The 17,279-nt window shown below is 39.5% G+C and overlaps 1 protein-coding gene across 1 annotated transcript in view; it reads left to right on the top strand.

The window, feature by feature from the left end:
* The window catches only part of Arhgef26 (Rho guanine nucleotide exchange factor 26), a 119,920-nt gene that overhangs the window by 64,912 nt on the left and 37,729 nt on the right, over window positions 1–17,279 (top strand). The window contains exons 7-9 of the mRNA XM_010636892.1: window positions 2,322–2,451; window positions 5,449–5,523; window positions 13,730–13,819. Of these exons, the coding sequence (XP_010635194.1) occupies window positions 2,322–2,451; window positions 5,449–5,523; window positions 13,730–13,819 (295 nt within the window). The remainder of the gene's footprint in view (window positions 1–2,321; window positions 2,452–5,448; window positions 5,524–13,729; window positions 13,820–17,279) is intronic.

Raw genomic sequence — 17,279 nt, 5'->3', positions numbered from 1 at the left:
AAAAAAAAAAAAAAAAAAAAAAAAAGAATTGCTGTTTCCCACTCTTCCACATCCTGAGTAGTTAGGGCTGAGAAGATGGGGTGTTGGCGTGTGATGAAAAGTAATAGAAAAGGATATTATTGAAGATTTTAATTACGCTGCAAAAAAGAACCCAGTGTTAATTCCCCCCCACCATACACCTTTTCTCTTGGTCCTTTGGAGTGTTGTGATGTGAGATATATGCCGACTCCATAAAAGTAGGATTGTGCAGGAGTATCTATTCTGTCTTGTTTTTAGGGACTATTTATCACAAGTACTTTTCACATTGCAGCTGTAAATTGCTGTGGTAAAACCAGCTTGGAGGGCTTCCTGCCTGATGTCATTCTCACCCCTCCTGTGAGTTGTGGCATTTATGACTATAGCGTGGAACTCTGGTCATCTTTGCAGTGTGCGAGTTCTCCCTGGAGATGGTGGGTGATGGGTCAGTGCTGACTGCCTGTTGGAGAAATAGTTAAGGTCTCCACGCTGTCAGGAAGGGCTGATTGTCCCCCTCGCTCCTCCACGTCACGATGCAATGCTCATCTGTGCAGGGTGGAAAAGCCACGTCTACCAGCTTCAAATGAGGTGTTTGGTGTAAAGGAGGGTTTATCTTGCATTATTGACATTTTGGATTGGCCAAGTCTTTGTTGTGGTGGGCTCTCCTGTGTGCTGTAGGATATTTAACAGCATCCTTGGCCTCTATGATCTTGATACCAAAATGTCTCTACTTACTGCAGGGGCAAAAATCACACCATTCACTTCCCCTAACCCCACACCCTGCTGAGGTGCTGATGTAGGGCCAGAGGTTGTTCTGTAACTCTTAGAGAATGCCAGGTCAAGTTTGAAAATAAAGCCTTGAATTAGAGCTAACTTTGGAATCATTTCGTTTTATAAGATTTTAAAAATTTGTGAATAGCTACTACTATGCATTATGTGACTCAAAAATAAAGGTGTTATCTAAATTACTTGAATAATATCGTCTTGCAGCTTTTGCATGGAAATTAGAGTTTCAGAGACTTTGAGGCTGTTGGTGTGCATTGGAGGTTGGAAGCACTCAACTTCAGAGGCACATTAGAAACACCAAGGAATCCTTAAAACCCAGCAATTAAACAATACTCCGTTTATCTTAGGCTATTTGATCAGGACCTTTGTGGGGTGAAGGAAGGGACCTGGGACATGAGTGATTTTAATATGCAACAAATGTGGACTTTGTTTTCTAACTTCCTAAAAATCTTTTCAAAGCTGTCAGGGAAAAGAAACTTCTCACTTTGAGAAAATGAAAACCACTTCTGTATGATTTGTTTTAATTTGGTATTCTGGTCTTGCCCAGTTTATTTCTAGTGGCTTTGAACCAAATGACTGAATTTTCCAATTTTATTTTTAATCATTATTTCCACTATGTTGCTTCCTGGTTCTTTTTTTCTGAAGCGTGGGAATGCAAAGCCCAGGGGTGACCCCTTGTGCTCCTTCATCATGAAGGGTGACAGCGGGCACTGTCTTAGTGAGACCTCTACAAGGTAGAGTGAGCTGAGGGGCCGGGTTTGTTCATCAGAACACTGGGTTGAGAGAAGACTCGACTTCTGTCTCTCCTAGCTGCTAAATGTGTGTTATATGGCATACTAGAGACTTTTCTAAGTTTAATGCTTTTATCAGAGTCCTCACCTTGCCTTTCTTAAACATATGTGTGATTCCATGTGAGATATATATGTGGGAATAATTTTCTGAGTTTTATGAAAGTGTTGCGGCAGTAGCACCACTGGTCTTGCTGAGTGGAGAGGAAAAGATGTATTTTGGCTTATGTAGTCAAATGGCTATTGTATCAGAAAGAGGGCCGTTGAGAAAGACCGAAAGCTTCTTCATAATAAGCCCAGTCTAACCAATATGTCTTTCGTAGATCATTGTCTAGGGCTAGAGGAGTGGCTTAAACCATATTACTTGTTACTGTGTTTATACAGTGGAATGTATTTATAGATGATCAGATATGAAATCTAGTCTGCATAGCAGTTTATATTTGGCATGTCCACTGTTATGTTACCGGCACCTCTTCCTTTGCTGACATTCCATTTTAACAGAGTTCTGTCATAAACATTTTTATCTTATCAATATTGTTTTGTGACTACTTCTTATATTCATCCTTGTCATACCTGGTTGCCTATGTAATAATGTGTTTATGTTGTTTACATATATTTAAAATAACTCATAACATGAATTTAACACATTTTCTGTAGTATGTTTTTCCTTGCTGCCCTGCTTGAGAAGGAAATATCTTTAAGTTTCTCTTTCGTTTTTTAATTTTCCTTCAGAGCCACCAATCCCTCCTTTAAGGAAGTGCTGTCTCGGATCGAGTCCCATGGAGACTGCAGGAACCTGCCCATGATCTCTTTTCTCATTCTCCCCATGCAGAGGGTGACCCGCCTTCCCCTGCTGATGGACGTAAGACATGCCTGGTGGCCTTTTTTTGTGTGAATAGTTCCACTGTTATGTATCTGATTAAGCAAATTGCCATAGTCCACTTAAATTAGTCCATATCCTGTCTGTAAAATCAGCTAAGTAAGTAAGAAGGTATTATTTGGTTGAAAACTTTTACCTGTGTTTGAAATGTCTGGAATTTATATTTACTTTAGGCTTGTGTGTCACTTTGGAGAAATTTGATTATCACCCAATTACTCAGCATTTTAAAAATGGGAAGAATATTGGCTTCTTGAAGCCAGGAGTTTGGATTCCGTTCCTTGCTGAGCCTGTACACATACACCTTGAGCAGGTCATTTACTCTGTTTGGGCCTCATTTCCTCAGGTTGTTTACTAAGCTTCCTGCCCTATGGTATGTTCCAAGATGCTCTAGGGCTTCCATTTTCATTCCACGAGAATGAGACTCTTTTCAGCATTTCAAAGCACGAATTTGCTCCTACTGTGCATCGAGAAGAGTGGATTTGGAAAGCCCAGCATTCTTTTTTGTGTTAGGACACATTTATGAAGAAAACGGCTTTGATTGGATAGTAGAGTGCTGGGGGAGTGAGCAAACACTGCCTGGCATAAAGCACAGCTGGAAGATGTGGAGGCTGGGAGCAGACTGCTCCTGCTGACCTACAGAGGCCGATGGAGTGGGGGCCCATACAGGTCCCGCCCAGGGAGTGGGCCAGATAGTGTCTTTTGATCTGATTAGAAGAGATTGTCACACGTCCCCTTTAAAATGGAGTCATCGTGTTGACATAGTATCCGTTTTTATAAATCAAAACACAGGATTTTTTAAAAAAGAAAATTCCATTTTCTGTAGTCTGTCTTACATTCTAAGACCTTCTAAACAACTGTGACATTTTGAAACGCATCAGACGTGTGATCACAGTGGCTTTGTTGACGCTGGTGCAGTTTTGTGGAGGCTTCGTTTCTTGTTTCAGAATTCACAGCTCTTGTTCTTCTCCACGTTCACCTCACTGACCCCTGTTTATGCCCTCCCTTGTCACCCATCACCTGCAGATTTCATTTAGGAAGTTATCTCCTACACAAACACAGTCATGAGGTGCTTAATGACGGGATCCATCCTGAGATGCGTGGTTAGGTAATTTCGTTGTACCAACACCGTGAAGTAGCTTTAAGCGGAGGAAGACAGCTGCAGACTCTGTCTAGGTGATGGGATCTCATAGAACCGCTGTCTTATATGTGGTCCATTATGGACTCATGGATGTGCTGCACATGACTAAAGCAAGAATATTGAAATTTAGGATATTTAGTTGATTTTTTAAAATCAGTATTTATTGTGTCTGAGAGTAGTACTTGGCCAGGCTGGCAAAACCAAATTTTAAGACAGTATTTGAATAAGGGCCAGGGGTTTAGCTCAGTGGTTCCAGTCAGTGCCTGTCTCGAAAGCACAAGGTCCCAAATTCAATCCCTGGTATCCAAAAAAAAAAAGACAATATTTGACTAGAACAAGACTCCAAAATCTAATATAACATGTTGTGTGCTGTTGGGTATTTATGCCATAATTGCCCAGTGGCCTCTCAACTTTTTGAGTCACAAACTCCTTTAATGCTCTAAGTGAAGCTGTATCCTTTTTCCCCAGAAAATTCATGTACGTGCAAAATTTTCTATCAAATTTTAATATATGGACCCCAAGTAAGTATGCTTGTTGTTGAGGGCATAATCCAGTATTTTTCATTTTGCTTTTTACCCCTTAGTGGGTTATGAAGTTGATTTAAATCATGGGGGAGTTAGTTTAAAAAATGGAGTAGAATATGAGATAGATGATGTGTGTATGGCTCATGTTGCGGTTAAATATTGTTTCATAAAAACCTCGTTTAATTTACGTGTGCATGTTTGCTGTTTGCAGTATATAAAAAATTCTGAAAACCACTAATATACATCCATATATGGTACACTCTGTGCTTCTCAAATATACCAATTCTGATGCCTAACTTTCAGATTTATAAGCCTGCTACTCATTCATATATAAGGCCCCTAGTGGCTTGCTAGTTTCCAGCCACCTTGTACTTAGACATGCTGCCTGTTTTCCATGTTAGGATCTGGCCACGCAGGCAAAATCTAAATGTACTTAAATGTCATTTCTTTAATTTTACATTTGGAAACTTAAACTTGTTAATTGAGATGAACATTTTTAGCCATTAAAATGGATCTGTGGGGTTTGAATGTGTATAGTTGCAAAAGTTGTATGTACTTCAGTATCCCTTAACCAAAAATGCTTAGGTTTATTTTTTTTACTGTGGAGTATTTTCATGTGCATAAGGAAGTATTACGGAATTGGGACCCAAGTCTAAACATTAAGTCTATTTGTGTTTCATTCATTTCGTCTCTCTGCCTGCCTGCCTGCCTATCTCCCTCACTCCCTCCCTCTCTTTCTCTCTCTCTCTATCTCTATATTCTATCTTTATACGTATATCTATATCTGTATATTATCCTGGAGGTAATTCATGCAATATTTTTAATAGTTTTGTGAGTGAAATAAAGTTTCATGGAATGGAATTTTTCAACTGTGGTTTCATATCTACACTCAAAAAGATTTTTTGGAGCACTTCGGATTTCAGTTTCAGATGAGACATGCACACTCTGTGATTCGTTTTATCTTGAATTGACCTTCTTTGACATGATTTAGCTGCCTGAGGAACTCTTACTTTATTTGAACTATCACTTAGCCCTTGGAACAATCTTTTAACGCAATTGATGTTATTCCAATTTTACAGATGAGAAAACTGAGGCTTATGTGGAGCAAATGACTTGCCCAAGGTTGGATATCTAGTAGAAGACAGATCTGGGATTTGAAAACAGGCTGACTTCACTGTGGAGTCTTACCTCATCCTTGTCTATAATACTGTGTTCAGCATTGTTGAGTTTTTTGAGAGTAAGAGCAAATAGATAAACGTTGGTTTTATTCTATTGTAGATGAACCAGTTGAATTTGTTTGTTTTTACTTCATTATAGACTATCTGTCAAAAAACACCTAAGGATTCTCCAAAGTATGAAGTCTGCAAAAGGGCCTTAAAGGAAGTAAGCAAGGTAACTGTTGAACAGCTCATGAGAAAGTAAGCCATGCAGAAACCCTGGAGAAGAGCGTGTCCTGGTTTGTTTCAGATGAGTGATAAGTTCTCAGTCATATAAATGCACAGTATTCTTTGGGTGTTGAAAAGCAGAACAATACTTGCACAAATGAAATTGGTATTTTTATTCTTTCAGACAGTCTTGTGCTAAAGACCTATAGATATTTCATTTTCTTTTGGCATGTGAATGGTTTAGTTATTCTCTTCTCAATAAATATTTACTGAGTATCAGCTCCTGTGCCAGACCCTGAGAATACGGTGATGAATCAGACAGGTGTGGCAATTGCACTCATGGTATGTGCAATGTAAAGAGGAAGGCAGACATTAAACAGAATTATAATAAAAGCACGACGAGTGACACGACAAGGAAGTACAAAACAGTGTTTAATGTGAGACCCACAGCAAGAGTAGCTGAGAGCCAGGAATTGGAAAAGAATGTCTTAGCAACGCATAGACCCCAAAAGGCAGGAGAGTGTTGGAGAATTTAAAGGGGCTAGTCCAAGAGAGACAGTACTGAAGAGGTGGTTTTGTGGGGCCCTGTTACGTATGATAGGAAGTTGAGGACCATAGATGACATGGAAGCGCTAAATTCATTTGCTGTGAAGAGGACAGCGGAGATGGGTCCAGCTACAAATGGAATCACAGAGCCAGTTATAGTTGATCAGGCAAGACATGAAGGGCCTTGAGAAACAGAACTATATGTTAGGCAGATAGGCTTGGAGATTGATTGAGCGAGCAGACTTAGGGACAGAAGTTAAGAAATAAGGTCTCTGGCTTGGGCACCTGGGTCTTACTTATCCCTAGCAGGAGCAGAGAGTTGTTAATGAGCTCCATTTTGGACATGCTATCATTAAGATCCTATAAAACATGCAATTCTCCTTGATAAACAAGTCTGGAGCTCAGAGAAGATCCCTGAATTGGAGATATGAATTTGGGAGTCATCATCGTATGCGTAATAATTGAAGTTGGGAGTGGGTGCAGTTACCTAGAGAAGGTATAGAATGAGCAGGGCAGTGAGGGTGAGAAAGAACTTGGGGAGCACCAATGTGCATGCTCTTGTTTGGGCATAAGAAGCCAGCGGAGAACGCCTCAAAACAAAACAAGAGGCATGCCAGAGAAAAAGGAGGAAAAGCACATGGCCTTGGCAAATGCAGATAATCTGATGGTCGTCGGGGCTGACTGACCCTGAAAGATACAGTGAGGTAAGTATTGAAGAGTGCAGTGGGCTTCTCATCTGATAGGCGGGTGCAGAAGCCAGGGTGGAGTGTGTTGAGGAAGGAGCGGCGGTGTGACTATGCAGCCTGCCAGCCAAACATCGGCTGTTTCAGGAATCAGCCTGACAGTGGAAAGAGAAAGAGACTAGCCACGAAGGGAAGTGGAGAGGATCTTTATTTGTTTAATGAATTTAAAGATGTGGGTATGTTTAGTTACCACTGGGAAAATGTCATTGAGAGGAAACAGTAAAAGGTACTGAGAATACTACATGAGTTACACACCAAGAAGCAAAGACACCACCAGCTTCCTAAACATCTTCATTACCCCCGTATATGAATGGAGTACCTTTGTACCGCTGTACGGTGAATTTCTTTTAATCAGCTTTAACTGGACCCATCATTTTAGTGATCCTTGCCAATAATAATCATTACAAAACCATGAGTATTTTGAGCTAGTTGTTTATTCTTCTTACACACATTTTTATATTAAAAATAAGTATGTCCATAGGCCACTTAAATTAATCTCTTGTTCTCTCTGTGGTCTGCATACCCACTTTAGGAATACAAGGGAGGAAATTTAGCCTGACAAATAGGAGGTTACTGAAAGTCCTACTGCTACTGGGTTTCTCCTCCACAACACCAAGTCCTTGCTATGTCCCTAAAAAAGGACGGTACCTTCTTCTCTTTAGGAGAAGCTTTTTAACTTTGAACTAAGACGTAACAGAGTTTGATGAGTTGTGCTTTGTTGTCACTGAGTCCCAGTGATTGGCTTTAATCACTGATGTTTAAAGGGTGATGTTTCTTCCTCTGTCTTGAATGTGAGTCATGAATATCAGAATTATTCCCACCATCTCCTATTATAAGGGAACTGAAATCAGTATAACCAACTCAGAAATTAATCTTTTTTATTTGTGAAGGTTACTAATGGGGTTCAATAGATTCTGGATAAACGATGCCAGCATTTTCAATAAAAAGGGCCAGGCATGGTGGCACACACCTGTAATCCCAGCCCTTGGGAGGCTTAGGCAGGAGGATTGCTGTGAGTTTGAGACCAGCCTGGGCTACATAGTGAGTTCCAGGTCAGTCTCAACTACATAGTGTCTCAAAAAACAAACAAAAAAAAAACACACCCACACACACAAAAAAGAGGAATGTGTACATAAAATGTTTATGTTCACAGTTAAAATGCTGAGTATTATTTGTTTGCATCACCTAAAATCAAAGAATTTCAGTATTTTATTTTAGCAAATTAAATTTGGGTTTTTGAGATCCAAGATTTTAGAACCACAGTCTTCCTAAATCTCGTAGGTTAATCTCTATAGGTAGTTACACATTCTTGGGGGAAGTGGGAATCAGTGACACATTTTTTGTAAAATTTACATAGTATGAATGATACTTCTGTGGATTTGCTCATGCATGCTGCTAAGGCTGATTTTGACAGTTTACTGAATTTAGGGCATTAGAAAGGGTTATTGGTATAATGAAACAACTCAAAAACAAGAAAGATGTTTCTGTTAAAAGAAAAATGTCTTTAATCTCTGGTTTTCTGTTAACATACTGGATGCTTTCAGGAAGGTTTTAAAAATTCTAATAGCTCAACATGTCAGGGCAGTCTTCTGTGTCATCAAGAGATTGTTTTTCGGGCTGGGGATTTAGCTCAGCGGTTTGGTGGCCTGCCTTGCAAGCGCAAAGACCCAAGTTCAATCCCTGGTACTAAAAAAAAAAAAAAAAGAGAGAGAGAGAGAGAGAGAGAGAGATTGTTTTTGAAGCCAAGTTGTATCTTCTTTACTGTTTTCTCTTGTTTACTCTCATGGAAAAAGAATATCTGCTCTAATTCTCACCTTATCAAAATCCTTATAAATGGAATAATCTTGTAAGCTTTTCTCCTAGAGGCAGAGTACCTAGGCAGGATGTTTTTTATCTTTTCCTGCAATATTGCTTAAGTAATTAACAAAATGGTAGGTATCAACACTGAAAGACATCTAAACTATGTTGTTCGGTGAATAAAATGAAAATGCAGAGCAATATGGTGAGGGTTTAGATCTAGAATATCCTCTGAACGTCTGGTGTTCAGAAGTGGGACTTTCGGAGAGTGACTGAATGAATTCATCGATGAGCTCATGGCTGAAGGTACTGTGAGGCAGTGGGTCCTAGTGGGAGGTGAGTCACTGGGAGCGTGACCTAGAAGGATGCATTCTTGTCTCTGGCTCTTCCCTTCTCTCTCTGCTTCCTGGCTGCCACGAAGTGAACATGTTTCCTCCACCAAGCCACTCTGCCATACCATTTCTACCTTGAATCCAGCCAGGGTGAATCTTCTGCAAACTGAGCCAAAACAAATCTCTCCCACTTTAAATTGTGGGTTTGGGGTATTGTATGTCAGCAGCAAGAAAGCTAATAGAAATAGTGTAATGACATTTGATAATTAAACATTTAGCCTGTGTGTCATTAATATAGAGAAATAATCCTAGTAATCGCGCTGTCAGTCTTTCAACTGTAGCTAGCTATGATGAAGCGAGAGGAGTCTGAAAATGGGAAGAGCTCAAGCTTTTATTTTTCGTGTTCTGTAAGCACGCATTTAACTTTCATGTAGTTATGTTTTGAAAGTAAATGAAGTAATAGATATATATTACAGGAAGTTTAAATAAGAAACAGAAATAGAGTCGGGGATTGAGTTCAGTGGTTCTGCCACCTGCCTCTCAAGCACAAGGTCCCCAAGCTCAATCCCTGGTACCCCCCCAAAAAAAGCAGCAGAAATAAAATGTATGAGTAATTAGTTGTATCACTCAGGTGTGACTATTTGCCATTCTAATGTGGATCCTTCTGTTGAGCTTGGATTCCAGTATCAGCAGCTAGGAATAAATGTACATCTAAGAACGGGTTCATGTGCTCCACAGTGCGTTCGGGGTTCTAAATAGTGCTGCACTGAACACTGCCTTATGTTGAGGGTTGTGCTTATAGTATTATTTCTTAAGACAAGTTTCTAGAATTGGGTTTATGGGAAGAAAAATGTAAGAATGTTTTTAAAGCCCCTGTTTCAAGTGCTAAAGTACCTTCTGGATAGGTTGCTCCATGTCGATGACCACAAGTATATGAATGTGTGTATCCTGTTTTACTGTATACCAAATAGTCTTGTGAATTTGAGTGACTAATTTTTTGCTTTCTGTTGTTGTCGTTTTTGTTATGTTTTGTTTTGTTTTGAGATGCAGTCACACTACGTAGTTGAGACTGTCTTGGAAGTCACTATGTAGCCCTGGCTGGTCTCGAACTCACAGTGATCCTCCTGCCTCAGCCTCCCGAGGGCTGGGGTTACAGGCGTTTGCCCCCACGCCTGGTCGAGTGATTGGTTTTTTTGTTTTAATTTATATTTCTTTATTAGTGGTGCTGAGTTTTTTATGTGTATTAGGCCTAAAACAAAAAATTGAACTAAATTTAATTAAGTTTTGGTATTGTTGAAGAAAGGTCTGGCTTTAATATACTAGGGCAGATTTTAATAAAAACGGTAGGGCACACAGGCTGAAATTAGTGTTTGGCCCTTCAAAATAGGCATCACAACTGATGCCACTGATGGTATCATTGCTTAAGATATTTGAGGGATTTTGCTGTTTCTAACATGTCTTCTGAGGCACCTTTGCTTTCTTCAAGATTTGCTCAGTGGTGGCATGACTCCAACTTTTGTTGATGAATTTGTTATTTGGACGTTTAAGGAATAAGATGACAATTCAACTCACATAATTTCATTTTTATTTTTAAAAAGATGTTACTATAAAAGAATTGTTCTTTATTTTTATAAGTGACTTATATCCTGCCTTTATATATGCAGGAACATTTGTGACTGTCCCAACTGTGTGTTAGGCCAGTGCTATGCATATGGCAATTTCATAGTTTTCTGCTCTCCAGTCTTCTAGGAAAGTAAGTCCAGGTTGAGCCCCGAAAGCTAAGTGGGCTGTGTAAATGTAGGTAAGACTCTGTTAGGCAGTGTGGGACAGAAGGTGTTCAGACAGAGGTAAACACACATGCAGACGTGTCAAGGCAGGACAGAGCCACACGTTAGGGAAGGCTGAGACCCATGATGGAGCAGTGGGACACTGGAGACCAGTGCCGTGGGCACCATGTAATCAAGGGTCTCGCTGAAGCGTGGTTCTGAAAATCTCTGGTAGCCTCTTAAGGATTTTTAACTAAGGAGTTTCCTGATCAGATATGAATTTAGAAAGATGGACATCCTGATTTTTGCAGTATGCATAGATCAGAAGTAATGGAGAGAATCAGGCCAAAGAAGACATCTGAGCCAGAGGTCGGGGAGCAGGGCAGAGCACAGAAGTAGACATCAAGACATAGAGGGAGCTTCGAGGTTCTTTATGGGAGAGGGAGCTTCGAGGTTCTTTATGGGGGGACAGAGGAAAAGAAGAGGCCTGAGTGGAGCAGACCAGGCTTTTGGCTTGGGGAGGAGGAAAAAGAGGAAGCAGATGTTGGGGTAGGAAATACACAGCTGAGGGGTAAAAGAGTGATAAGGGTTGGAGGTTTGGCTCAGGTGTTCTGCTGCCTGCCTCGCAAGTACAAGTGCCCGAGTTAGATCCCCAGTACCCCCCCAAAAAAACTGGGGGGCTGGGGATTTAGCTCAGTGGTTCTGCTGCCTGCCCCACAAGCACAAGAACCTGTGTTTGATCCCCGGTACCATAAAAAAAAAGAGAGAGTGATAAAATGATGCTCAAGTTTGGCCATGCTGAATTTAAGACAGCTGTGGGACATTGAAAAGGAGCTATCACCTAGGTGCTTAGACCTAGAGCCAAGGAGACAGACCGCATCTAGGAACACAGATTTGGGAACTCTGAATATATACAGCAAGAGAAATCATAAAAGTATGTTATGATCAGTAGCTGCCTAACACAACGCTTGGATTTCTCCCTGACGTGCCCTGTTCAGTTTCAGAATTCCAATCTCAGGTTGCCCTTGACTCCAGCTAGCATATTTTAACTCTTAACCTTGATCGGCTACAGCCATCAGTTCCTGTGTCAGTGAACTCAGGCCACTGAAAGCCAAAGATAAACTGTAACTGAAGATAGATGTAATCCTCTAAATCAAGCTGTCATGTGAGCAGTTTGAAATTGTGTAAGTGTCCATCAGTAGGGAATTGAATAAATACGCTGTGAAAGTCTGTATAACGAAATGAGTAAACCAGATCGTATCACCCCTTTCCTGAGAGCCTGCTGATGGCCTCTCTTTGCTACCTTCATCCCCCGCCACCTTCCCTTAGGTCCAGATTTACTTGCACTTGCTAAGCACACACACCTTGCCATCTGTTCCTTTGCTCATTCTGTGCCCTCTGCCTGGACCATTTTATTACCCATAGCCAGCTCCTCTTCTCTCTCAGTTCTCGGTGTAAATGACCCCTCAGTTCAGACTTCACCATTTTCTCATTTATTCTTTTATGATCTCAGTATATGATTTTTTGTGTGTGTCTTTTGCCTGTCCCTTCATGTTGTTCAGGGTTACGTGTCTTTTTGTTGTGTTGAAACTCTAGCACCTGAAACATAGCAGGCGCTAAACAAAGTATTCTGTTTCCAATGGCTGATATATTTGTAAAGGAAATACTTCTATACTCTGACTGTAATTACAGAACCCCATAGGCTGGGTGGTTTAAAAAGCAGACATTTATTTCTCACTTTCTGGAGGTTGTAGATCAAGATCAAGGTATGGGCAGATCTGTTGTTGACTGAAGGCCAGTTGCCCAACTTACAGAGGCCTTCCCTCTCATGATATCTTCACATGGTAGAGAGAGAGCAGAGAAAGGCACCATCACTTTTTATGAGGTTGCTCTTGTCACGCATGAGGGAGCAACTTTCCTTACCTAATCCTCTCCCAAAGACCAGCATATTGAGGTTTAGGATTTTAGTGTATAAATTTGTGTAACATATATATTCAGTCCATAGCGATTGGTTAATGAAAAATAGTGACAGACAAGCATAGGCTGACCCAAAAAGAAAAGAAAAGTTTCTACAAATATATATATGTATTTGTACATTCACATAAGCATCGGGGGGAAGATAAATAAATCTCATCCTGTTTCCAATTACTTCTAAGTAATAGGAATAGATCAGGACTTTTATGACCTTTTAAAAATATCTCTCTGTAGTATCATCATTATTTTATTTACTTACTTTTTCTATGGAGCGTGTATTATTTAGTAAAGCGTGATTCTTAAAGATAAAATTTCCAGCCATTATTTTAACAATCACATTTGTCTTTACGGCCAGTGAATCATACATGGACCCTTTCCCCAGATGTTTCAGTTAATAAAAAATTGGAGAAACAGTTTGTTTTGCTGTAGACTGGTAAACCAAGTAGGTGTTAGGTATTCACGAAAGAACTATTGTCATGATTCCTTTGAGATAATTCAGAATTCAGTGGCTCCGATTCAACCGAACTTCCGATGCCTGGCAGTCCTTCAGGAGGCACTGATCATCCCATTCCCCTGCAGGCTTCCCCCATCCTTTCCTGGCTGCAGTCTTTGCTCACAGCACTGGGCTTAGATTTGGCTTTGAAGTTGGTGGTCTGCCTCTTGCTGCTGTGCTTTGGAAGTGGGAGAGGATGTAGCTTGCCCTGAGGTTGGGTGGAGTTCCCAATTATAGAGAGGAGGAAGGGCCCAGGAGTGGACCAGAAAGTTTAGAGAGCAGAGCTGTGAAGTGAATGCTTGTGTGAGGAGGGAACAGTATGAGAAGAGTGCAAAGGGTGTGTGTTTCTAAGTGTTTAGGACATTTTTCTTCTCCTGCCTACATTCTGACCACACTAGTTCTACCTGGGTAGCAAGATGTAACTGTAGAAAAACTGAGTTCTGCAACTATCAGAAGTCACTCCCTGGGGCTTCCCATCTGTTACCTTATTTCCTGTGAGAGACCCGCATTTGAAAGTGAGGTTTCTCTCCTGGACCTCTTAACCCTCTTTCTCTGTTTCCAGTTGGTTCGGCTGTGCAATGAAGGAGCCCGAAAGATGGAGAGGACCGAGATGATGTACACCATTAACTCCCAGCTGGAATTTAAAATTAAGGTATCATTGTACTTATATGGATTGCTGCTTTTGCTTAAATCTTATCTAAATGAAGGCAGACAGTTGAGGACAACAAAGTGAATAGAAATTTACTTTCTGTAGAAGGGACATAGATTGATAAAATGAGATCCAGCAGAAGGAGTGGCAGATGCCTCAGGAAATTCTGCTCTTTCTTCTGCCAGACAGCGCGATCTTTGTCCATGCTGTGAAGTCAGGTATTACCTAAGAAGTGCATGTTTTTATAGGAAGACACCAAACTTAGGGAAAGAGGTAATTTAAATACGGTAGAGGGAGTTTGGTGTTAACAAGGAGGAGTTTCTCCAATATTATCAAAGTGTCCTGCAAAACAGTGAAATCCCAAGAGTTGGATCAGACTGTTCTAAATCAAATAAGGACACTCTTTTTGTTTGCAGGAAAAGTTGTTAATGGACAGTTTTTCTAAGTTTATTTGTCTCCTGTAACTGTTTTTTGAATATATGCTGCCTGTTAGTGCTTGTTCCTCGCCAGATGACAGATGAACAAAGAAAATACTGAGAATTAATGGCAAATCCAGTTCTCTTCCAGTTCTGTTAGTTCACAGCTGAGTTCTTACTGTATGTGAATGCTGACAAGTGTAATTCTATGAGTATTAAATTTTATAACACAAAAATTTAATTAAGCAAATTATAATGATTGATTGTGTATTTTCCTGCTAAAAATGTTCTAACTTATGTGGTGAATTATAGTGGCCAGAAGCATTTAATGATACTCTGTACAGAGAGTAGAATTTGAAGGCTATTGATACTATACAACTGTTCCCTTTTATTTTATAAATGGGGAAAATTAAGCTCAGAGGACAATTATTGACAGAGGCACTGGACTAGTGGTGGTACAATAAGAACTAGGGTCCAGGCATCCTGACCTGCCAGACAGTATAAAGCCATCTGCTGTGACACTCTGCCTGTAATGATTTAGATGAAGAAACATGACTCATAAAACATGAGGGGTTAATTCACACCACTTAGAAATGTTCGTCAATACAAATTAGATTGTCGGATCTCATGACACTTTGTAGATAACAGTGGACATCTTTATTCATTCTAAAGATAAGAAAGTAGTTCAGAGAGATTAGGTGATTTGTCCAAGCATATGCATTCTTGAAACAAGTTTCCTGAGCATCTTCTTTATGGAAGGCAGCGGAAGAAGAACAACGTGATCCCTATTTTCATGGAGCTAGCAATCTAGTCGATGGTTGCTGAAAGTCAAAGGTGTCAGCCAGGTTCGCAGCAGATCCAGTAGGTGGAAGACCTAGAGAACACCAGAGAAGGGAAGGACATGGACAGCTCTCAGAGTTGGAGCAGCCAGGCCAGGCTTCCTAGGAGAAGTATGTTTGATCTGATCCTGGAGAGGAGACTTAGGAAGGGTCTTCCAGGATAAAGAGCAGGACTACATGTATGGGAAGTGCATTCCACTGCTGTGGCCCTACAGTTGTAAGCATTTCGTGTGGATAGAATTGGGTGCAAAAGGAGCGCAAGCAGAACCTTATGGATGTTCCCTGTGCAAAGTGGAAGAGCTGAAGAAGGTCATTTGGGAGCCACTGCAAACTTCTAAGAGGGAAAGTGACAAAGTCAGGTGTGTGTTTAGGGAAGATGACTTTACCAATTTGAGAAAGGCTTTTCCAATTTATTTCAAATCCAGAGAGCCATATTTGGAGGGGAGACAGGGATCAAACTCGGGCTCTTGTGTTTATAAGGCAGGTGGCAAAAACCACTGAGCTAAATCAAATCCAGAGCCATTAAAAGGAAAAATGTTAATTTTATCTATGTGACCATTTTTAAAATTTCTCTCTAGGAGAAACAATGATAATAAAAGTAAAAAGACAAGTAGCAAACTGGAAAGAAATAGTTACTCTTATGTACAGATAGTTAAAATCCCCATTTTATAAAATTAAATAGAAAAAAGATGAGAAAAAAAACCCATTAGAAAATTACAAGTCAAAGAAAACTACTGACAGAAATACAGATGACAATTAAATATTTGAAAATATACTTTTCTTAGAAGAAAATTACTAATTGAAATTAAGATAATGAATTTCATTTTTTAGATTTATACGTGATACAAAAATTTGAGAACATGTCTTATTGGTAAAATCATAGAACTCATTGTCAAGGCAATTTTATATGTGGCTTGTGGAGAAGATCCCACTGGAAGGCAATTTGTTAATTGCTAGCAAAGTTACAAATGTAAAGTACTACAGTCCAACAAATTTTCTTCTAAGAAATTATCCTGTGCTCATGAATGTATAAAATAACACACACGATTATTCATGTAGTGTTTGTAATAGAAGGGTACAGTGTAGTACCAAATAATGGAATACTACTCAACTTTTTTTTTAAAGATGGTGAGTTTTATGTATCTATGGAAAGCTCTGTTATTTATTATTATTCGGGGAGTATTGGGGGTTGAACTTGGGTCCTTGCGCTTGCGAGGCAGGTGGTAGAACCACTGAGCTAAATCCCTGGGTCTCTTATTTATCATTAAATGAAAAAAAAAAGATTTAGATGTTAAATATAAAACTTGCTCTGCCTAAAATATCTCTGGAAAGGTACAGGGCTGGAAGCTTCTCTGTGAACATCCTTAATAACCACTTTTGAAAAGTTTGGGGTTAACCATAATCTTTCATTTTCCTTTTTGAATTAATATGTGAGTGATGAGCAACCTTCTTATAAATTTTTTTTAAAAATTGAAATCTTTTCTTCACTTTCTCATTTCCTCTCTGATGTTCTCATTTTCCTTTAGCTAATCATCATTCCCTGAAAGGATGACACTTGGTTCTGCCACATTGCTACATTTATATTTGTGTGTCCAAGAACTTTTATTTAGTTGATGGATACAGATTTTTTTAAAAAAAAATCAGACTTTTGGCAGTGAGCATTTCTGGTAATTCCCTTCACCCCCTACAAAAGAGAATTCTCAAGAGTATGGATTATTCTGTGGTTTTGAGTTTTTTCAGTTGGCTTAATACAAAACTGAATAAAGAAAAAACAATAAGCAATACCTTGGATATAGTTTTTTTCTATAAGATTATGATGGATTATTTTAGAATAACCTCATTTCATTGCCAGAAAGTGCATAATGCTTTCAGTGACAAACTTATATGAGGAAAATTATCATAAACTTAAAACAGGTGTTCTCACAAATATGACTAAGCATATAAGTAAGACAAAACATAAGGCTTTAAAAAGGCCTTTCGTAGCTCATTAAGTAAATGCAGACTTTTACATTTATCTGTTGGTAATTGTAGTTATTTTTGTATTTCTGTATGTTTATATTGTGGTTTGAAATATTTTAAACAGCAACCATCAGCACTGATAGATTTCATTACTATGCTTTTCAATTTTGAATGACTGATTTCAATTTTCTTTCTCAGTTAAGAGTTAATAGCCAGGGATTTAGCTCTGTGTCACTGCACCTGCCTGGT

This window comes from Fukomys damarensis, unplaced genomic scaffold (genome assembly GCF_012274545.1).
Source record: "Fukomys damarensis isolate Sample0158 unplaced genomic scaffold, DMR_v1.0_HiC HiC_scaffold_37, whole genome shotgun sequence".
NCBI classification, from domain to species: domain Eukaryota; kingdom Metazoa; phylum Chordata; class Mammalia; order Rodentia; family Bathyergidae; genus Fukomys; species Fukomys damarensis.
Note: the sequence above shows the minus strand (reverse complement) of the source record. Positions and strands in the feature narration are given on the sequence as shown.